At 51.6% G+C, this 22,120-nt stretch overlaps 1 protein-coding gene across 1 annotated transcript in view; it reads right to left on the bottom strand.

The window, feature by feature from the left end:
• The window catches only part of CDH23 (cadherin related 23), a 430,582-nt gene that overhangs the window by 239,293 nt on the left and 169,169 nt on the right, over positions 1 to 22,120 (bottom strand). Inside the window, exons 7-8 of the mRNA XM_019624627.1 lie at positions 11,170 to 11,364; positions 7,399 to 7,527 (exon numbers count right to left, since the gene is read on the bottom strand). Coding sequence (XP_019480172.1) covers positions 7,399 to 7,527; positions 11,170 to 11,364 — 324 coding nt within the window. The remainder of the gene's footprint in view (positions 1 to 7,398; positions 7,528 to 11,169; positions 11,365 to 22,120) is intronic.

The following is a 22,120-nucleotide window of genomic DNA, read 5'->3' as shown; positions in this document are numbered from 1 at the left end:
GCCTCACTTTAATGTGAATAACAAAAACCCTGGGAACTTGTTTCCACTAGGACCTGAATAAAGGAGAACATCACCTATCAATTACACTATGAATGAAAGCATCATAAATCTTGAAAAAAAGTATCTCTAGGTATGACTGTGGCAACCCTGGAGGCCACCTTGGCCCTAGGCAACATGCCCCAGCCAGCACTGCAACTGGCAGTCCCTGCCTCAAACGGCTCTATCCCACACCCCATTCATTTTGCAGCACTGGGGGAGAACAGGCCAGGACCTGGGACTACCAGGATGGGAATCAGGGGTCCCTGCTCTTGGGGAGCACATAGTCTATGGCAAGCGGTCAAGGACATGGGCACAGACACTGCCATACACATATGGGGGTGCTTAGATGCAGAAATATACCCCGAAGTGCAGAAGTCTACCTGGAGGAGCTGGCAAAGGGTTGTACAGGTGGAGGCATTTAGAATGGATCATGAGGAACAGGTAGGATTTTGCCAGGGAGAGAAAATGAAGAGGAAGGTGCTCCAGGCAAAAGTTACAGCGCGGGCAGGGGCTTGGAAGCACTGACCTCTCTAAGAAGAGGTCCTGGCATATAATGGGCGCATTCAAATATCAATTGATTGGTTGATTGAGTGAATAAATGAATGGACAAATGAAAGGAACCTAACATCACCAACACCACCGCCACTTGCTGAGTTGCCCCTTGCCCAGAGCAACCTTCACCTTGCTCTCCAAGCCCTATCACACCAGCGTCCAGCCATCCATCCCTGCCCACCATGCCTACCTCAGCCTCTGGCCCAGGCTGCAGTAGTCCCTGGATGATGGAGAGCAGAACAGCCCTGTCCCCATCCCCTAGAGAAATATCAACCCTGGCATCTGCATGCATAATGAAGGGCTGTGTGGCCTTGGTGCCTCTCCCTCATTGATCAGTTAGAGGCTAAAGCCTTCAGGCTGCACCCTGTACCCCCATCTGAGCACCTTCTCCTGTGGTGAGAGGCTTGTTCCCTGACACACAGGTCCTCTTAGCTGGAGGGTGGGGGCCTGGGTTGCAGGTCCTCCCCTCCAACTCCTCCTGGTCTCGCTGCCAGGACACCGGAGGGGCGGCTACCATCTCACTCTCCCCAAGCAGTGCTGCCCCCGCACAGCTGTCAGTCCTCCCTCACCTGGGCCCAAGTGTGCAGCAATCTAGAACATCTCTAAGTTTGGCGAAGAGAAGGTGAGAATGTTCCAGGAGAAATGTCTCCCGCAGACAGACAGACACAGTCCAGAGGCTGAGGCTGTGCCGATAGCAGGTCAGGCTCCCTCCTTTGGGTCCCTTCCCCCCGGGAACAGGAGCTCTGGCTAGATCCCCTGGGGGAAACAAACTGCTCCAAAGAAGTCGGAGGAAGGTACAGTTTAAACCAGCATCTCCTAAGATGGGTTCTGAGGACCTGAGTTGTGCCAGAGACTGTGAAGTACCGGCTGCGACAGGACCTGCCTGTCTCGAGCACTCACGGTGTGGCTGGCGCTGCTGCAAACGCTTTTTATGTACTCAGTCTTTCCACCCTCACACTACCCCATGAGACAGCCCCGTTTTACAGAAGAGGAAACTGGGGAACAAGAGCTAAGCAGCCTTTCCAAGTAAATGGTGAAGCCAGGATTCAAATTCAGGCTCTTTGGCTCCAAAATGCTCTTGCCTGCCAGGTGGTACTGCCTCTGCAACAGGTTCTGTTATGATGATGATAACAGTATTTGTGAAAGTGGCTGCTGTCGTGCTTACAGTCTAAGCGCTTTACAAGCATTAACTCATGTCAAATTTGGGGAAATGTACCTGCCCCATCCTTCTCTTGAAGATGCACAATGGGTGTCGGTATGGGTAAGGCTCCTAGACGTGGTAAAGTGGCAAAGACACCTGCTAACCTTTGTCCCCAGGCTTGCTGATCTGAAGACAGATCTTTCATGTAACATCTGTTAACAGCACTAGATGTAGGGGTCCATGGGAGGTCATCTGGGAAGCGATGCATTAGGCTTGATGGGTCTCCACTAACCGCTCCCACCAACATCACCCTACAAGGGGCTCTTTTTTTGGAGTCTGCGCTTCCTGGAGTCATGCCTCACTTAGGAGAGGCCTGGATTTGCCCCCAGGAGAAGGTCCCAAGGGTGCAGGGCTCTGGCCTGAGGCTCCAGCTGCCAGGATGGGCTTTCTGGACACGGGGACAACTCCCAGCTGGCATGGGCCCCGTACGGATCCCTGGCCCTGGGCTGCCCCTGGGCTGCTGAAGGAGGACGGTGGGGTTGGGGAGTGTGGACAGTGCTGGCCTGTTAAAAAGGGGGACTTAGCGACCAAAGAACCCGCAATCCTCAGGGCGATGTGTGCATCTCCTCCACGGACTCTCTTGACCCATGATGTCAGGAATCCTCCTGGGTGGGCAGGGCTCAGAGGGGGCAGCCGGCCATCCAGGGTCAGGCGACAAGGAGGCTGGCTCTCCTCAGGAAGACCCACACCTAAGCTTCCACAAAGTCAGGTCTAAAAGACTCCTGACAAAGTTTGGGGTTTCATCTCTTTTTGGGTAAATAAATCCATTTTTAATAAAAATCCTGAGCTTTTAATACAAGTGCAGCCACAAAGACTAGAAATGTTATGAGAAGGAATTAACGAGGAGGAATGGGGGCTCTTGGGACTCCACGGCTCTCTTATTTCAGTCTCAGCGATTATATTTTCAATATACTGAAACTTATTTCCAAAGACAAGGAGATGGAGCAGCGAGGCCCGTGCCTGACCCTGGGCCCCTTGCCAGGCTCACTCTGCCTGGCTGCCTCTCCAGAGAGGGACCCCAGCTGGGGGTGCACTAGGGTGCGGCACGGAGAGCAGGTGGGCAGGCTCAGGAGGGCTAGAGATGGGGCTTGCCGTGACATGGGCTCCTCCCCTTCAAAGGAACCCGCATTGTAGGGAGGAGGCCTCTTGGGAAATAGGCTCCCCCCAGAAAGGCTGAAGGCACACGGGCCTGTGGTGTCCCAGCTCTCTATGGTGGGAAGAGCAGCACAGCAGGGGGTTCAGGGTTTGATGCTGTTGCCAGACTGCCTGCATTTGAATCCTTTGAGTGAGCTACTTAAGCTCTCACTGCTTTGTTTTACCCATCTATAAAATGGGTATAACAATAGATCCCACCCCTCAGCAATTGAAAGTAAAAGCACCTGGAACAGTGCCTGATACACAGCGAATGCTATAAAAATGACACTATTCATTGGGGCCTGGAACTGCTCTGAGCATCTGATGAAAGCTAAGGTGCCTCTTTCCAGACAATGCACACAAGTGACATTCCAAACAATTCCAGAAAATTCAGACACCCCAACACCCCATATTAATAATCCCTACCCTAGAGGTGAGGCATTTTCTGGGTATTATATACAGAGAACACCTAACAGTCTGTAGGGAGAGCCCATATTATTTGCTGAGCATCTACCATGTACCAAGCACTGTGCTGGGCACCCAACATAGGTTCTCTCTCTTTTTCCTCACAAACTCCCACAATGAGGGTATATGTGAGGACACAGGCTCAGAGGGCTCAGGGATTTGCTTAAAGTCACAAGGTGCAGCGCGTAGGTGAGGTGGGGGTGACTGGGGAATGGAGGGCTGCTTTGGGGTGGGCCTGGGTGGGTGTGCGAGGCAGCCCCAGCTGTGAGGCTTGGTACCAGTGGTGATGTCGGGGCAAAGTTGAGGGGAGCTGGGACTTCTCTAGAAGGAACATGTGTCTCCCTCCTTCCAAAAAACCTGGCCAGGAGAGCAGCTGAAGCCAGAGCCCGATTGGGCTCTCTACATGGCTTCCGGGGTTCTGGTCCACCTCCCTCTCTGCTGGCTCAGCTGGGGCTACCCTTCCCCTGCCCCCTCCCTCCTTTCCATGACAGGATTAAAGACTTGAAAGGTGGACATGCAGTTTGTTTCAGGAATGGGAGTGCCTTTGGGGGGGAGGCCGGTTAGGGCTGAAGGGGACTTCCGACAAGAGCTGCCACAGCAGATTCTGAGGCAGAAAATCCTATTTCTCAGTTCTTAATTCCAGTCAATTCCAGTCAAAGGGCTGATAGGCATCGGCTGGCAGTAATTTGTGCAGTTTATCCGTTCTTTTCACCTTCTATCGGTCCTTCACTGACGGGCAGGCCGACATGCTGCTGCTCGAGTGAGGAAATTAAAATTTGAGGCAATAATCCCAAATAAGAAGGATTTTATTAGGTAATATATACACTTTGGATGAGGCATGCTGGCCTGATACACTGATAGAGAGAGGCATACATGCTGGGAGTCCTAGATAAAGAGGGGGGGCGAGGGAAAGTGGACAAGGGGCCAAATAGAGACCCCGGGCCAGCAGAGGCGAGACCGGGCATGGGGAGGCCTGGGTCCTCCAGCCTGGGAGGCTGGACAGGCCGTGGCGCTCCTCAGCTCAGGCAGGCCTGGGAAGTCCTGCGTTAAATCAGGGTTCCACACTGTAAAGGGGCATGGAAGGCCTGGATCAAAGGAACGAAAACCAATTAAAAGCCTGGAAAAATCAGGCGTGGGGCGTACGGGAATCGGCCTATAGGAGAAAAGCCGTGCAAGAGGGCAGACCCCGGAGAGCTCCTTTCAAGTGTGGACACAGAGATGATTCTGTGGCCCTGGGGGAGCCAGCCAGCGTCTGGGAGAGGCCCAAACTCTCAACTGTCTTCCTTTAGTAAGGAAGGAAAGCTTCAATGACCTTGTGGGGCCACAGGGACAACCTTGGCAAGGCAAAGAGATATCAAGATCCCTGAGCCTGAGAGAGAATATATCTGATGCTAGGAAACTGAGCATTAGGAGAGTAGGCGCTAACCAAGGGGAGCAGATATCCCCATTTGCCTGGTCTGAAGGGTCATCCTAGCAGAAGCCTGTAGAACTACCTGGAGAGGAGAAGGTGTGGCTTAGCACAGGGCCCTGCACACAGGAAGGGCTTAATACATGGCTAGTGGATAAATAAAAAAGTGGAACATTGAATGAATGGACAAACTCAGAAATCTGCAGAGCTGAAACAATATTCCTCGGCTACGATACAGGGATGACAGGAAAAAAACAAACTGAAGGGCCTTGGAGGATACTCACCCTGCCAACACCTCTCTTGCTGATTATCGGGACCCTGAGATGAAGCTGAAGCTGGGACCCCCAGCTCAATCCTATTCCTATAACTGACTGGCTGGCCGACTTATAACCACTATGATCGAATGTCTGCAATGCCGGCGCTTTCTGGGTGCGCTACCTGAGCATGCTATCTCCAGTCCTTAAAACCCTCAGATGTGGGAGGCACTGTTGTAGACATGATTAAGCCCCAGTTTCCCAAGGAGGAAACGGTCTGGAGATTGAGTGACTTGGCCAAGGTGAGTGTGTGACTGTGCAGGAACCTGCTCCAAGTTCCTCAGGCTGCTCGGCCACCATCACACCCTTACTTCAAGGAAAAAAAGTTGGCTTTGCTCATCTTCTCTACACTCAGTCCTGGATGCAAAGCCCAGGAAGACCCACAGGGAGCCTGCGACCAGGTCCAGAGACTCCGGCCACCTTGATTACTGGGGGCTTTCAAGTAAGCCACTCACACAGTGAACATTACAGGTGTGACTATAATTTAGTGGTAAATTAAGCAACACAGGGAGAGTCAGTTCTACCAGAGCTGAGGGGAGAGACATGGCTATGTCTGTAGGCCAGTGAGGATAAAGCCAGGACAAAAATTCTAAGAAAGGTGGCTAAGCAGCCGGAAACCAACATATGTGTGGTCTTTGGATTGGTGTTGGGAGCAGGCACAAGAGGTGATGAGGATGGTAGAATGGTGAGTGGGCTGGTCTGATCAGGGCATCTATTCATTCATTCATTCATTCCATAACACTTCCTGAGTACCCACACTGCTATGCGCACAGCAGACCCCTATCCCTGCAGAGTTCCACTTCCAGTCCCTCAGGGAAGAAGAGGTTGAGCAAGCTGTTTAGGAACACAGAGCACCAAGATGGGGGTGTCCAGGTGCCGAGGGCAGATGGAAGTACACATCTTATCCGAAAGGTCAGGGAAAGCCTCCATGGTTGAGAAGATGTGGACTTAACAAAGGGGTTTGCGGGGAGACAGCCTTCAGTCTCAAAAGCTGGAGCTCCCACTGTTCATGAAAGAGAAGAAAGAGAAGGCTGGGGTGGGGGGGCATTGAGACATCCCCCTCTACCCTCAAAGCCACTTCAGATCCCTGAAACAGAAGGCCAAAAAGCCTCTTGCTTGTTGATGCTCCAAGTGCATACCTGGGCCCAAGAAGGAAGGGGCTACCCCCACACACCTGGAGATAAGAGCATATTGCCTCAGGGGTAACAATGGCCAGGACAAACCACTGTCTCCCAGCTGGAGGTCAGCCTTCCCTGGCCTTGGCGGCCCAGGGGCACAGTCTGCACCCTGATCAAGGGAAGCCTGCCTCTCACTTGTGCCCAATTCTGCGAGCCTGTGCGGACGTGCTGGCGGAGCCCTGAACCTCCACGTGTGCCGGTGGGCACTCCACTTTGCTCTCAAAGCTGTGTCCTTCCTCTAAGCACACCGACTTCCCTTACATGGAAGGGCACATTTTTCCTCCCCAAGCTGTGTGTCCAGGGGTTGTGTTGGCCCAGAGGAGCTGTCTTGTTTTAATTTATCTTTTTATTCTACTTTGCACAAAAGCATGGATGGCTACCAGGCAAGGGGTGCCTGTCACTGCTTGCCTAGCCCCCAGCTGAGTGGGCAGTAGCATGTGTTTTGTTCTCCAAGACCCGCAGTTACAACTGATTGGACCAGAGGTGGACACATGGCCCAGAGGGCAGCCAATCTCCAGGCTGGCTAGTGATCTATGACCTTGCGACATGGCACAAAAATGATGAGTACAGCCAATCAGGTGTCTCTCTTGAAAATCTGGACTTGAGTAGCCCAGAGCCTGGGCAGTTAGGAGAGGGAGCTGGAGCGGTGAGCTCTCAGGGAAGAACCGAGTCTGAGAAAGGCCTGCAGAGCAGAGGGCAAGCTGCTGCCATCCTGGGCAGTGTGGGTTGGCAAGACAGGCAGATTGACCTACTGGCCTGTCGGGAACATGGCTGAGCCACACTGATGTTTTGGTGAGCCCGGCTGAGTCCAAATCCACTCCCCAGCCTAGGCTGGGTTTTCCAGGGGCATCCCCACCACCCCACAGAAATCTTTCTGCACTGCTCCCCTTTATTTGCACTAGCAAGTCTTTGCTCTTTGCTACTTCGAGCCCTCTGGGGATGATGTGAGGTGGGGTGCCCTCGTGAAGAGGGGGTTGGGTTTTCCTTGTGCTAAGACACCCATCACTGCCATACGTAGGGATTGGGGGAGGTGGGACATGCCAAGAAGGAGCCTGTCCCACCAAAGGTCCTCATCCTTATGGCCCACAGGGCCGAAGAGGGTCTTACCGGAGGAGAATGCTCGTAGATATTGGTGCTGTAAGGCAGGTTGACGAAGATGGGGTCCATGTCCTGGACGTCTGTGATGATGATGGCCAAGTTGGCTAGGGTGGACAGAGGCCTGGTCTTGTCTTGATCCTTGGAGGGTAAAAGTACACAGCCTTAAGTTAAGTGATGTTGTGGACATGCACACATGCATACAACACACATACCTGCACATACAGGACACCGAGGTGCACGAACATATGTGCACATATATTATCATGCTCTCCCACACTCCCACAGGGCAGGGCATTAGTATATGGAAATTCAAGTACTCAAGAACCCACACAGGTGATCTCTGACCTGTGCAGGGAACCACATACAGGGCTCCAAGGCCCAGTGGAAGGCGGCTTATCCAACATCACAAAGCAGGGCTACCCCCAGCCTGGCCTAGGCTTGACCACCCTGGATATCGGCGGGTGGGATGACTGGCTTGGGGTAAAAGATGGTGTTGTCCTTAGCTCGCTCACTGGATTCAGCCGGGGTGAATACCGCTGCACCCTTCCATGCATAGTTCCCCCCACCCATCCCTGGGCAGCAAGTGAATGACTAGGGTGGGGGTTCCTTAGGAGAAAGGCCCTTCGACCCCCAAGGGGCCTGTGTCCCTGCTCTGCATTTTGTATTTATTGATCAGGCAATTTTTCCAGTAGTACCAGCAGGGGGAGCTCCAGGGCCTGTGACATTTGGGGGGACCCAGGAAGGAATCCTGAGGGGTCATGGAGGCCATCTGCCTGTGGCCAGTGTTTATACCCTCCTAGTTAGTTGGAAACTTAGTCCCATGAAAGCCTACCAAGAAAGAAAACCCGAAACCCGCATTTTATTCCCCTAAAATACACAGGCCATTTAAATAGCCCACTACCGTTGAATAACAACAGTCAACAAGCAGAGCAACTGGGCGCTAAACACAGATTATATATCAGGCACTGTGCCAGATACCTCATTTGCTTTTGTAGGTATTATATGTGAATTATTCAGATGAGCTCACAGAAACTCAGAAAGGTTAAATAATTTGCCCAGAGTCACACAGCTGGTAAGTGTATAGCCAGGACACAAACTCAGGTCCTTTTGTCATACAAATCTGCCCTTAACGCTCTCAATTTGGGGTCTTAACATCAGCTCAGTCTCTGACTTGCTGTGTCACCTTGAATAAGTTCTTTTCCCTCTTGGAGTCTCAATTTCCTTCTCTGTGAGATGCAGGGGCTCAATGCAATGACCTCTAGGGACCCTTGGGCTCCTAAATTCTCTGGTCTGGGGAGAATTTGGGGAGCAACTGTCCTCGGGTTAGACCTGCCTTAGTCTACGGTGACCTGAACAGTGCAAGGCATTCCCCATGTTATAAGCCTAGTTATTGCTCCTGCCCTCCAAAGATAGAGCTGTAGAACCTTCGAGAAGGAAGGGCTTGTTGTTTTAAGAGTCCTCAGGGGTAGCCAAAAACACCAGGGGGCCTTTGGTGATGGGAGTGGGTGTAGCAATGGAGGGGAGAGTGTGGAGGCAGGAGGAGCTGGGGAGAGGGACCACAGAGGGCACAGCCTCCCCGGCTCCAAGACCATGGTGCCCACAGACGAGGTAGGCTTGGGGACTGCCCATGGGGAGAGCTCTCAGCCAGGGACTTGCATGACCACAGGGCAGACAGGGCCAGACGGGGAGGCCTGGCAAGGAGTCCTTTGAGCTCTTGGGCAGGGGCTGCCCGTGGTTCTGATTTGTCATTACCAGGCTTTGTGGGCCGCTGGCCTTGTCCAGTCTGGCACCTGCCCTCCCCACCCCACACCGTGGCTGTGGCTTTAGTCCTGCTCCTGCCATGGATGTGCTCATCCTGTGCACCCCTGACTCCACGGCTGGGAAAAGGGAATGTCAGTGGGCATATCTGGCTGGGAAGGCACCTTGCCAGGCTCCCAGCTGTCACTCTGGGGTCTGCGGCTCTCAGCAGTTTGTTCCCAAGGGAGTCCTCACGTTTCCCTCCCCTGGTACCCACCCAGTAGTGGCTGGGAACTCATACTGCTGCCTGCAATGCCACATAGGAGAATCTCCTTGGGGAAATGCCCAGCAGCCAAGGACACAGTGGCAGCCCTGAGAAGGAACTGTGGATCAAGTGGGGGAGCTATCGATACCAAAGGAAGTTCTCAGCCCCTCCCTTCTACCACGTCAAGGCCTGATTGCTGGGAGATTAGCAGCAATTTAACAGTATTCACCAGCCCAGCTTGAGCCCAGGCCTCTTGACAGGCCTGGCCACCCAGATTTGTGCCTGTGCCCAGCTCTGGTCTCTTTCCCACCCCCCTCAAAGCTATTTTTATAATGGATGCAAATTATCCCACAGGGACAGGTTCATAGCCTGAAAGAGAGCAAGCATCTGCGTTTCTGGGCCCAGGTGTGTGCAAATGGAGAGTGGCAGGAGGGGCGCCACCCCACGTGTGGGTGCAGGAGAGTATGGAAGGGTACAGGTGTGTGCAAAAGGCAGACCCTGGCCCTGCGAGGCCCCTTCTCCCAGGAGTCAGTTTTACACACGTCAGCACACACTTCCTCCCAGGATACTAACACTTAACCAGAGGAGAAGGGAAGAAAGTGGGTGTTGTCTACAGTGCCTTCTCCAGGAGCCACTGACAGCTACAAAGGAAAAGTTGCATTTTCTGATTCTTGGGGCCCCCCTGCATCTTGACAAAGCCTGGAGCAGCCCCATCTTTCAAAACCAGCCTTTCCACCCATCCAGTGTGTCTTTCTCAGAGATCTGGGCTATGTGGCCTGCTGAGTGGAGCCCCCAATGCTACTGGCAGCCCCCACTGCAGTGACGCAGAGGCAGGGGGTAGATGCTGCGAGGCAGGTGAATGGGTCCTAGAGAAGCAAGAGGGGCTCTGGTGATGTGTTTGGCTTTTGGTCTGAGCTTTGTAAACAATCTATCTGCCCTGCTACCAGCTGATGGCTCCAGCTGTGCCCGGAGGCAGCGGCCAGGAGCAGGAGAGAGTGGAGGGCTGGGTCAGAGCCTATTTAGGGGGTGGCCTGCCTGTCCCCTACGCTCTTCCAAACAGCTGGCAATGAAGGCGAGTGGCTGTGATGTTCGGGAGACTCAGAGACTCTTGGCCGTGGGCACCGGACTGGGCGTCAGACAGCCTGGGTTTGGGTTCTCGCTCCCCCAACTACTCATTGGCTGTGAGTCTCAACAGTGACAGCCACAGAATGGGGTCCTTATTCCTCTCGTGCCCCCTCTTCTGACTAACTCATCCTGGAATTCCCAGGGCCCAGCACAGTGCGTGGCACAGATGGGTGAACCCTACTGTGTAAGTGTCACCCCTCTAGAGAAGTGGCCAGGAGCCCCCTGACTCCTGCATGTTGGGTGCTGTCAGGACACCGCTGGGGTGACACCCCTGTCCTGTGTTCCAGAGAGCGAGAGGCTGCCCTGCACTGTGAATGTCCTGTGGGGATACCAGTGTGATGCTGGAGCCCAGCTGCTGGGTGACCATGGGCAAGTTCTGAATGGCTCCTGTACCTCAGTGTCCTCATCTGTAAACTGGGTGTCCTAATAATATGTATGACACAGGGCTCTTGTGAGATTTAACGAGACAATCCATTTGAACGCTCAGCACAGAGCCAAGGACACAGCACGAACCCTCAGTAATGTTGGGTGTCTTTATTATTATCACCAGCATCGTTATAGAACCTCGAGTAACAGGGCCCCAGGATCGTGTGCTGTCACTCTCTTTGAGGGTGGGAGGAAGCCACGCCTGGGGCCCAAGTGTGGCAACTCACCGTGGCGTTGACAGTGAGCTGGTAGCTCTGCGTGGTCTCGTAGTCCAGCTCCTGGATCACGGTGACAATGCCGCGGGCGCTGTCGATGGCAAAGAACTCGGAGGGGGGCTGGAAGGAGTAGAGGACGCTGCCCCCTGCCCCCAGGTCGGGGTCCGTGGCATTCACAATGAAGATGGGCGTCCCCACCGGTGTGTCCTGAGGTGAAGCAAAGCAAATAAAAGGGTGAGTGGAGCTCGGAGCAGCTGCCTTCATCAGTGATTGTTCCCCTAAAGCCCATTAACCACGTCCCTCCAGCCAACCAGGCCCACGGCCCTGTCATTTTTATTCAAAGAGGGTTCAGAGAAATTTAAAATGCAGTATCTGTGTGTTTTTTTTTCTTTTTTTGATGGCCTCCTGGTGGCTGTAACAGCACCAGTTCCAAAGATGATCTGCTCATCCTGAAGTTCTGGATGAAAGCCTCTCAGTCCCTAAACCCCTGTTTCTTGGCAGTTTGGCTTCTTCTGTCGAGTGCACCCCGGCTGCCCAAGCCTCAGGCCCGGGCTGCTCCAGAGGACACCCGCGAGTCTGTGCATCCAGAGGTTTCAAGGGCAGGGAGCTGGGACGTGTGTGCTACAGGCATGGGGCAGGGGGCCCTGGGGGCTTTGCCTGGCACCACAGAGGTGATCTGCCTTGCCCTGGGGTGGGGCACACACATGCCATCCCTGGGCCATAGCAGCCTGCTACCAGAGGACCCTACGACGCCTGCTCAAATGTCCCCATGTCCTAGGGGCCATCTGTGATTCCCTCTGCCATACAGTGTGGACGGACCCTTGTCCCTTCTGACTTGTTAAATGCAACTTCCTCATGGAGGCCTTCCAGACCCCTAAGGCAGGTCCGCCCCAGGATGCCCCCACCCGCCACTATTTATGTTCAGGGTTCCACAGTACCCTGGAATTCCTCATCCCCCACATTTTTCTTATAACTCCTTAGTCAGTGCCTGCCTGCCCTCATAGATCATGTGCTCCATGGAAGACACGGTGCCGGGCACACGGCTGATAGTCAATAAATATCATTTATGAAGACATGGAGGAATCTCTACAACAGCACTTAGCATGTTATATTCCGAGTGCCTGTTTGTGTCTTCTGCCCACTCTCAGCTCTCATCACCGCCGTGCCGGCCACAGTGCCTGATAGGTAAGGTAAGCTGTGCCTGCTAACTGTTGGGTGAATAAATTTATTCATAATTTAGTGAGCGCTGGATGCATCTGAGGACAGGCAATCTAATGACAGAGACAAAAAGGTAAAAAGGATCTTTGCTCCCATTGGCTGACTAATTATGTGCCAGGTCCTGTCAGCTCTGTGACAAGTAGCTTTCTAAGTGATAGCTAGTATCCTGTTTTTGGAAAGAAACCGAGGTTCAGAGAGGTTAAGGAACTTGCCCAACTCACACAGCTAGGCAGTGGTAGGCCTTGCATTCGGGTCTAGCCCATGATCTCAAGCTCTGAATACTTCCCTGAAATATTGATGGCAGTTCTTTCCCTAACTGTTCTGTAAGATGTTGAAGGCTAACTACCAGCATGGGAGGTACCTCCTAGCCAAGAGTGTGGGACTGGCCTGCAAGCTCCCTGAGGGCACAGACACAGCATCCCTGGTCCTCTGTGTTCTTTTTGTACTGGGACAATGACTGGGTCCCTTCTGACAACTGCGGGCTCTTTTCAAGAAGGGCACCCACATTGCCGCCCCCTCCCTCTCTGTGCTGCTGGCCATGATCTGGGCTCTGCGTCACTGCCTTGAGCAGCTTCCTTCTTTGGGGACCAGGCTTAGGCACGCACACAGCCCTTCCCCAGGACTATCTGCTTGAGGCAAGGGTGTCCTTGATAAGGCCCCTAGTCAGGCTGGAAAGGGCCCCCAGGGAACAAAGCCACGGAACTGCCATCGTTTCTGTGTGTGCTGATTGTCTCTATCACCAGGCAAGTGTCGGCTCAATGGACAGGCTCAGAACGTGTCCTTCCCCATCCAGCACTGAGGACAGGAGGCAGCTGGGGAGGCCCTTCTCCTCCACACCACCCATGATGCCCCAGTGCCCCTTTGCATAGAACGTAGGCCCTCACGGTCTGGCCCTGTGTCCTCCTTCATACTTTATTTCCTGGCAGGTATGGCTTCTTGGCCTTTAGCTAAGATCATGTGTAGTAGCTGCTCTTATCAGTTAATATTTCCTGGCAGGTAGAGCTATTCGTACTTCTGAAACCCAGTAGGCTCCCTCACGCCTCTAGGCTTCTGAACCTGCTTTTCCTTTGCCACGTCTGCCCTCCCCAGCTCACTGGCTTGGCAAACAGATGCTCTCTTTCCCTCCAAAAGAGAATCAAGTGTGCAAGGGGGCAGGGCGAACAAGTGCTAGGATTTCAGGAACGGACAGACCTCGGGTGGAACCCCAGCCTCGCTGTGTGTGTCTTTGGGCTAGTTACTTAATATCTCTGATCCTCAATCCTCTCTCTGTACACTGAAGTTAATAATATCTCATAGGGTTAGTGTGAAGAGTACAGGAGTTCATGAGTGTAAACTTCCCAGCATATCATAAGCAAGCACTTAGAAGATGGCAGTTGTGATTTTATTGCCTGAATACCTTCTAGGAGACTGAAGAACACCTTCAAAGGTAGAGCGGGGAGGTGTCAAGAAGCACGATGAATTTGAATGATACTGTGCTGGGCACCCCTTGTCTGCACCCCCCAGATGCACTGAGTCCCCTGTTCTGCCCCCACCTCCCCCTCCTCCACCCTACTCCTGGGTGACCTTAGTGGACTGTATCAGCCCATGGGAGGTGCTGGTAGGAGCTCAGCGTTTGGGGAGGAGGCAGGAGGAGAAACAGTCTAGGGTATTTATTACTTCCCCACTCCCCCCGGCTCCAGCCCAGCAGCCTCTCCTCCCTGGCCCCAGCTACCCTTCCCTGTCCCTGTTTAGTTCCAGGGGTAGAAGAGCGTCCCACTGCTGCTAGTCTTAGTACCTTAGTATCTCTTAATGCCCCTCGCCCCACCCACCCCTCTGTAAGTTGTCTCTTCACTGAAATGCCCTTATTGGAACTGAGATGAACTGTTCCCTGGGGGACCCAGATGAATACAGGCACTCTGCAAATGCATCCCCCAAGTCACCACGGGCAAAGCCCAAGACTGAACTCCCCTAGTGCTGGGCTCAGTGAAGCCAACCTCCATCCTGACAGCAGTGGTGCTGGCCTTGAGGAGATCTTAAGAGGTTCTCTCCCTGTCCCCCTCTCTCTCTCGAGAGCCAACATGCTCATGACACATGAGTGCCAGAGTCAGCCCCACGCTCCAGAACAAAACATTCCATCGGCGCCTGTGGTTCCTGCCACAAAAGGGATGATGCTCTGATTTCAGAGCAGCCAGCCCCCTGAGAGGTGGCGAGACAGCATTTCATAGCACACCCCACCCAGAACCAGTGCTCAGAGGAGAGGGACGGCTCCCCAAGAATCGACTCCTTCCTCAGGGAGGAGAGGACATTTCACCTATCCATACTGTACCGTCTAGAGCGAAGGGTCTCGGAGCATCTGAGCAGAGGATTTAAGAGCAAGGTCCCAGAAGACAGTGGAAAAGGGGAAAAGGGAGGGATGGTCCTGTGTCTGACCTTGGTTTTTATGTTTCATGCCCTGCAGTGGAAACCCATTTAATTTCTGCATAACTTAGAAAAGGTTTTAAATAGGCCTGGCAAAGAGCCATAAATACACTTAGAAGGGACAAGCCATTGGAGAGAAGAGAATGCTGACTTCCTGCATTTCAGGTCCTGGGCACCATGCTCTGTCAGGGAAATGAGGTGGGAGCAGGGGGCACTCATTGGCGCGTACACCAGGGGCTCCTCCGAGCACACAGCTGCTGTTCCATGGAAATGTGCAGATGTGCTCACAGGTCTATGCAAGCAGATTTGCTCTGTGGACCAGGTGCATCTGGGCTCCCAAGTACACTGCAGGCAGTAAAACTTGGTGGCTCAGAGAGTGGACTCTAGGTTTCAGTCCCAGCCTTTCCACTGATTGGCTGGAGATCTCAGACACATGCTGCTAAACTTACTCTGTTGGCCTCAGTTTCCTCATGTAAAAGAAATGTAAAAATGGATCTGTTAACAGTACCTACCTCCTAGGTACTGTAAGAAACCTAGGGCTGTAAGAAATTACGTGAGATGAAGTGTGAAAAAATAAAAGCATCTCCCTGAGCCAGGCACATGGCAACATTGAGCAATACTCAATCAATGGTCACTGCAATTATTATTATGGTAATAAAATACCATCACAGGCAGCATGAGATGAGCTGTATTTCAAAAGGGGGACGGGGAAGAGTATTAGAAAATGTAAACAGTCAATCCATCTCTTCGTCATGAACTTAGACAAATGGGCATTTTTAAATTCAGAAAGAGCATGCCTCTGTTGATTGGTTCATGGATGCTGCAGACAGGGTTGGGGTGGGAGGCCCTCTAATGTGGATTTGGAGAGTCTGTGAGAAGAAGTTGGGATCTGAGGCCGGGGTGGGAGGGGTGCTTGGAGGCCAAGGAAGCTCCTGAACACAGAGGCCAGGCCTGACCATGCACCACTCAGGGATGGCTTGAATGCAGGACCTGAAAGCAATCTTGGGGATTATCCAGTCTAGCCTTCCCATTTTGCAGATGGAAAAAGTGAGATGTGCCTTGCTCTTGGTCTTACAGGTGGTTAACAGCAGTGCTGTGACTGGGAATCAGGTGCCTTGACTCATATATAGTACTTTTTTCACCCCATCAAGAGATGCCAATCACTGCTTTTCCGCCCACCCTCCTTCCAAGTAAAGATGCTCTTTATACCCACAGTTCTCTATGCTCAAGAAGATGGATGGATCTAGGTGGCCATGTTTGTACAAAGTGACTTCAGACCCAGGTCACAGCTGATTGGTCCAGGAGCAACCACCTGACTCTAAGAGCCCAATCAGATTGGACCTTGGAAATTAAATCAATTTTCTGTGGGAACCTGAAAAAGAAGATTCTTGCGGTCTGGTTAGGGCTGATGTGGGCACCATGACAGGCTGAAAGCCATAGTTATAGGGTGGCAGAGAAGCCATGGTCAGACAGAAGAAGCCCATCTTCAGTGAGAAGACTGGAGCACAGTGAGGGAGAAAGGCAGAGGCAAGGGGCTCTGGGAGTCCCCCTGCCCTGGTCTTCACAGGCCCTGTCTGGACTCCATTTCGTGTCCCCGGCTGTGGTTCTGGGACCTGATCTGTGATGTCCTTCCTGTGGTACCCTCTTTGCTCACACTGGCCTCCAAGGGTCTCAGTTCTTCTCCTCTGGCTCCCCCAGAACATATCCAGCCCCAGACAAGGCCCCCTCATTCCTGCAGCCCCGTCCCAGGCTCACCCCTACCCTTGCCTGCTGGGATTTTGCCTCTTTAATGCCCACAGCTGGGCCACAGAAAGCAAAGCTTCAGGCCATTGCTCCTAGACTGCTGAGGGCACAGGAGGCAATAATGGGGAGAAGAAGAAAATGGCCCAGATGAATAAAATGCTGGTTGCCTCTTCTTTTGAAGTCCTAACACTCCTTTTAACATGCAAATTACCTCAGGTCTCTGCAATGATCACTATGCATGTGGGGGTGGCAGGGGTGGACAGGAGACAATTTGGTCATGGGCTTGACACAATCAGACAGGACAGCCCTGGAGAAGAGACACTTCACAGAGCCAGACTCTGCCCACCCCGGAGACAAGGAGACCAGGAAGAAGGTGCCCCTGTGGTGTCTGGGCTTGGAGTTCGGGGTGTACAGAACCGTTGTCAGGGTGGGCCTAGGCCGTGGAGGCAGGGCCAAGGGACCATTACAGCTGGAGATAGGGCTGCCCCATTCTAGGGCAACTTCTCCCCACACATTCACTGTAGAAACTGACTCTGGGTCCACTTTCCTGCTGGAAAGGAGCAGCTGTCTTTGGAGGAAAGACCCCATGGGGAGTGATGACTCCTGCTTCTAAGGCAAGCCTCTTAGCCCACTTCTCTGCCCCAGCTCTGCTTTCAGTGCCCCTTCCTCCATGGCACCCCATGTCCAATCTCTCACAGCTTCTGGGCCACTTGGAGGGAAAGCTCCTAAAATGTGCCCCTCATGCCTCCTGGGAGCTGGGGAGTGTGTTTAGGCATGATCTCCTGCAAAACCCTTGCACCTGCCTGGCTGTCCCTCTCAGCAAGGGGCCCGCTGCAGGCAGGGCACGGACAGGGCAGGCCCTAACCTCTTCTAGTTCCCATTTAAGCTCCACGTCACTTCTGATGGGCCTGCTGTAAATGGGCCACCCTGTGCAATTCACAGACAAATAAATCTTTTTGCTACTCCTGGGGTGACAAGGGAATAGACTCTGTGAAAGTTCTGCCGTGCAAGGGATCTTGTTCGTTAATAATAATGATAAATAGCTCACTTCTCACATGCAGTGTGAGTTACATTACACTCCGGGCTTCTACAGAGGTGGCTCCAGGTGCTGGCTGGAACTTGTGAGGGTGTGTGCTGTGCAGTGAGGGAGACAGAGGGCCAGACAGAGAGAGGCAGAGAGGGGAGGGTGGAGAGAACAGAGATGGAGAGAGTGTAAAGAAAGGAGACGGGGAGAGGAGGATGAGGGAGAAGGGAAGGTGACAGGGGGCCAAAGAAAAATAGGATGTGATGGTGAAACAGGCAGCACTGGGGGTGGCCAAAGGGGAAATGGGGATGAGGGGGGGAAGAGTCTGTAAGAGAAAAGAGAGGGAAGAAAGTTAGGGAGAAAGTGACTAACTTAAAGGGGAAAGAAAGAGAAATTTCAGAAACAAAGTTGTGAACAAAGGAAAAGAGGTGTAAAAATTTGAGGTGGCAAGAGAAAGGAAGATAGGAGAAAGAAAAGAAAGCAGCTACACCCTCTCATCTTCCAGGTGTATTTCCCTCATTAGATGTATTCTGTCCTCTCAACCAAACCTCAGCAACAAGGCCCACCATTCCCACCATAGGTGTGATCTCTAAAGGCATTATTAATATTTATGGAATGCTTGCTAGATGCCGCCACAGTCTTTAATATCTTATTATAAAGCCTGTTATAAAATGCATTAGTAATAAATTCCTAACAGATGGAGTTCTGACAAGGTGTGTGTGCCTCCGTGGATCCGAGCTAAGAACAGACCCTCCTGGAACCCATGAGTGCTGCACAGAGGCTGGGCTGCTGGTCCCTGAGGTGGTGGGGGGAGGGGAGAGAATCAACCCTCCATCAGTCAGCATTTTTACACATCATATCTCATTACTTCCTTTTCCCAGATGGGAGAAATGGAAGCTCAGAGGAACGAAGCAGCTGTCCAAAGTCACGTCGTTTGTAAGTGGTAGAATCAGGATTCAAATTCAGCCCACCTCTGTGTCCCCAGACCTCGGGGACACCAGAAATGAGAGTGGGCTCAGGGTCCCTGCTTAAGCGTGGCTGATTCAATCGCTTCCTTTTACAAGAGAGCTAGGGGCTCTAGGTTGCCTGGATTCGTGAAGAGAGGGTTAATGGGGAGCTTTAACTGCAAAAAAATTTCAGAAGTAAGAGGGTACCTCAAAATTTCCATACTTTCCCTGGGGATCAGGGAATACACTCTCACTGTGACAAGAAGAATTAAAGTCAGAAATAAAGGCCTTTCTGACAAGGGTGCACCTGGGAAAAAGGGGAGGCACCTTTGGTTTTCACTGTATGCTAAAGAAGGCACCTCTTCACTGGTGACTCTGGAGGGGAGAGGCTTACTGGGGTGTTTGGGGAGGCTGTTACCTCCAAATGTGAAGCTTTGTGGCATTTCAGCTAAATGGGGAGGACAAATGGGGTCTATGCAAATGTGGGCTGTCTTTCTTTCTTTCTTTTTCTTTCTTTCTTTCTAGAGATTTTATTGGGGAATTGGGGGAGGGGAACAGACAAGTTGCTGTCCTTTTGTTCTTCAGTCTAGCTGTGGAGGACGTCGCTTCACTGGCCCATGTTGGTATTATCATTGCGGTCTTCCCAGGTGAGGTAGACCGGTCGCCGGCCACTGGACGGCCGCTCACGGCGGCTCTTGGCAGCTCATGCTGGCTGCCGGCCACACACGGTAGCTTATGGCAGCCCACTGCAGCTTCACTGCAGCCTACGCTGTCGCCAGTGACTCACGGCAGCCCAGCTCCCGGTTCACCATCTTAGCTGTAGAGGGCGCAGCGTCACTGGCCCTAATGTGGGATCTGAACCAGGGCTCTGCTGCTCAGAGCTGGCGCCCCAAGCCAACTCTTACCCAACACGCCACTTGGCCGGCCCTGTGTTTCTTTCTTAATTAGACAATAAGGCATGTGTAGGTACCAGCTGAGAGCAGAGTCCAAAGAGAGAAACAGTGCAGGGAGGAGAACCAGAAGAGGCAGGTGCCCACAGCCTGTATGGATGTCTCAGGTGGTCCCATTCCGGTCAGGAAAAGGGCACACCTGTGTGTGCACAAACCCACATGTATACACACGTGCTCCAGCACCTCTCTCTGCGGAGGAGTCAGGAAGAGACCATGTCACAACATCTCTTCTCTCTACCATTGTCTGCTCTCTCTCGGATGACGCGCACTAGACTCTAAAGGTGGTGGGTCTGCTCTGAGAGCCAAGGCAAGTTGCCAGGTGGAGGTGCCAGCTCTGTAGGCAGAAGGAGCCCCAAAGGGCAGAGCCCTGAGTCCCACACACCCTGACATGGCTCAAGCACTTTCCATAGGCTGGGCTGGCCTCCCCAGATGTTCCACATTTCCTTGGAGCCAGCTCAGCGCTCTCTCATCCCTGAGTCCCTCCTCCTTCTCAGCCTACAGCTGTGTAACTGCCCATTTGAAATCCCAGGAAGACATTCATCAAAGTGCTTACCTAGTGCCTCTCCTGACTTCCCAATGTTTGCGAGTGTCCTCACCTGCTGAAGTGATCTCAGGTTTGCCCCTCTCTCTCTTGCCTCCCACCCCTCATCAGTCATCAGAGCCCATCAATTCTTCCTTCAACATTCCTCAAATCCTCCCCTTTCTTTTTGCAGTTTACCTTGGCCAACTCTGCAGTCCTGGCACCATCACTTGCACATAGAAGGCATTCAATAAATGTTTTAAAAGAATCAGGACTTCCCATTAAATATGGCAGTTTGGACATATCCATTTACTTCTGTTTTTGTCCCAACCCCTCACCAAATGACATCAAATGTCACCAAATAACAATATGGGAATTAAAAATGCATAAATCCATAAGGGCAAAAAGAACAGAAGAGGAGGTGACAGCAGATGAGAGATGTCAACAGAACCCTGGAAACTGCCATAAGAGGGAGGGGCAAGCCGATAGGCTGGGTCTCAGAACCCCGAAAAAGCTCAGGAACTGGAGACACCAGGTGATACTAAAAACAGAAAGATTGGTTAAAAATCTTTAAGAAAAGTGGTTAGACCCCCAGATGCCTTCCCCAACACTTGCAGGAGACAGGAAGTTTACTTTCAGGAGGGGCTGAGTTAATTAGGCTCTGAACTCAGCTGGACATGGCATAGAAAACAGGGAGGTTAAGTGAAAATCTGCATCTCCCCTCCATCCCTATGCCCAATCAGGCCTCTTTAGCCAGTCAGCCTCCTGAAGACTGACAGCCAGGCAGGAGCTAGGAAAACTGGCCCAAGAGAAAACACAAATGTTAACATGTTGGAGTTCTCATAAAGGAACAGCCAGGTCCTCACCTAATCATCCCACAGTGAAGCCCACTGGTTAGCAAGCAGCCGCCCACCCTACCTTGCCCTAACACGCACAGTGAGCATCCAGGCAGCCAAACACGAACTCACTCTCAAATATGAACAAACAACTAGGGGTCACTAAATATTTGAGAAGAGTCTCTAATGTGAAAGATGGAAGGGGAGGGGGAAAATGGTAAAAAGGAATAACAACAATAGCATCTTTAACATCCTTAGAGAGACAAGACATAGTATCTTTGAAATAAGAACATGTCAAGAGAAAGAAAAAAGAGCTACGAGAAATGAAAAACTCCTCCAAGAAGAACTGAAAAATGAAGTTAAAGAAATGTCTCCAAAAGTACGACAATACTTGAAGAGATGGAAAATGGGGGAGAAAAGTAAGAAAATTAGAGAAGCAGTTCAGAAGATCCAACACCCAACTAATAGGGATTCCAGAGAGAGGAAACAGCAAATGACGGAGAGGAAAGTAAGGTGAGAAAATCTCCCAGATCTGAAAGACATTTCCACATCAATAGAGATCAATATGTGTTGAGAAGAGAGACCCAGAGCATGAAGTTTCAAAACACTAAGTATCTTTTTAAATCCTAGAGACCTTCAGAGAGAAAACAAAAGACTATGTTCAAAGGATCAGGAATCAAAAGGGCATCAAGGTTTTTAACAGCGACATTACAGGCTAGAACACAAAGGAGAAATGACTTCACATTGTGAGGAAAACTATTTTCATTCTAGAATTTTATACCCAGCCAAACTATCAACAAATACAAGTGTAGAATAAACACATTTTTCAAAGTTAAAAAAAAACAAAACCTTCCCATGAATTCTTTTTCTGGAAATTACTAAAGGGTATATTCTGCCAAAATGAGGGTGTAAACCAGGAAAAAAAATATATGGGATCCATGTAACAGAGGAACTAATACAGAAGAGAGACAAAGAAACTCTCAGAACTCTCAGGGTGATTTCCCCCTTCTCCCCCATGTCCACCCACATCAGGCATCTTTAGCCATTCAGCCTCCAGAACAGCAAGCAAGCCGGAGCGCAGCCTGTCTGAATTGGAGCAAGGTGAATGCTGCCAAGAAAAATACAAACTGAATTTAAAAATCAATATAATTTTATTATACTGAAAGGAGGTATTCAATAATGTCAGACTATTCAGGGATGAATAAGTGATAGGTTCATAGAACACTAAGCAAACAAATAAAAAAGAGGTGATTATTAGCTCTAGAGAACACAAAGAAGGAAATATAATTACAGTACACTATGTGGCTCAGCTGTGAATAGTAGTTACA

The sequence above is a fragment of the Hipposideros armiger genome, unplaced genomic scaffold, assembly GCF_001890085.2.
Source record: "Hipposideros armiger isolate ML-2016 unplaced genomic scaffold, ASM189008v1 scaffold_15, whole genome shotgun sequence".
NCBI classification, from domain to species: Eukaryota; Metazoa; Chordata; class Mammalia; order Chiroptera; family Hipposideridae; genus Hipposideros; species Hipposideros armiger.
This window is presented reverse-complemented; position numbering and strand designations above follow the sequence as displayed.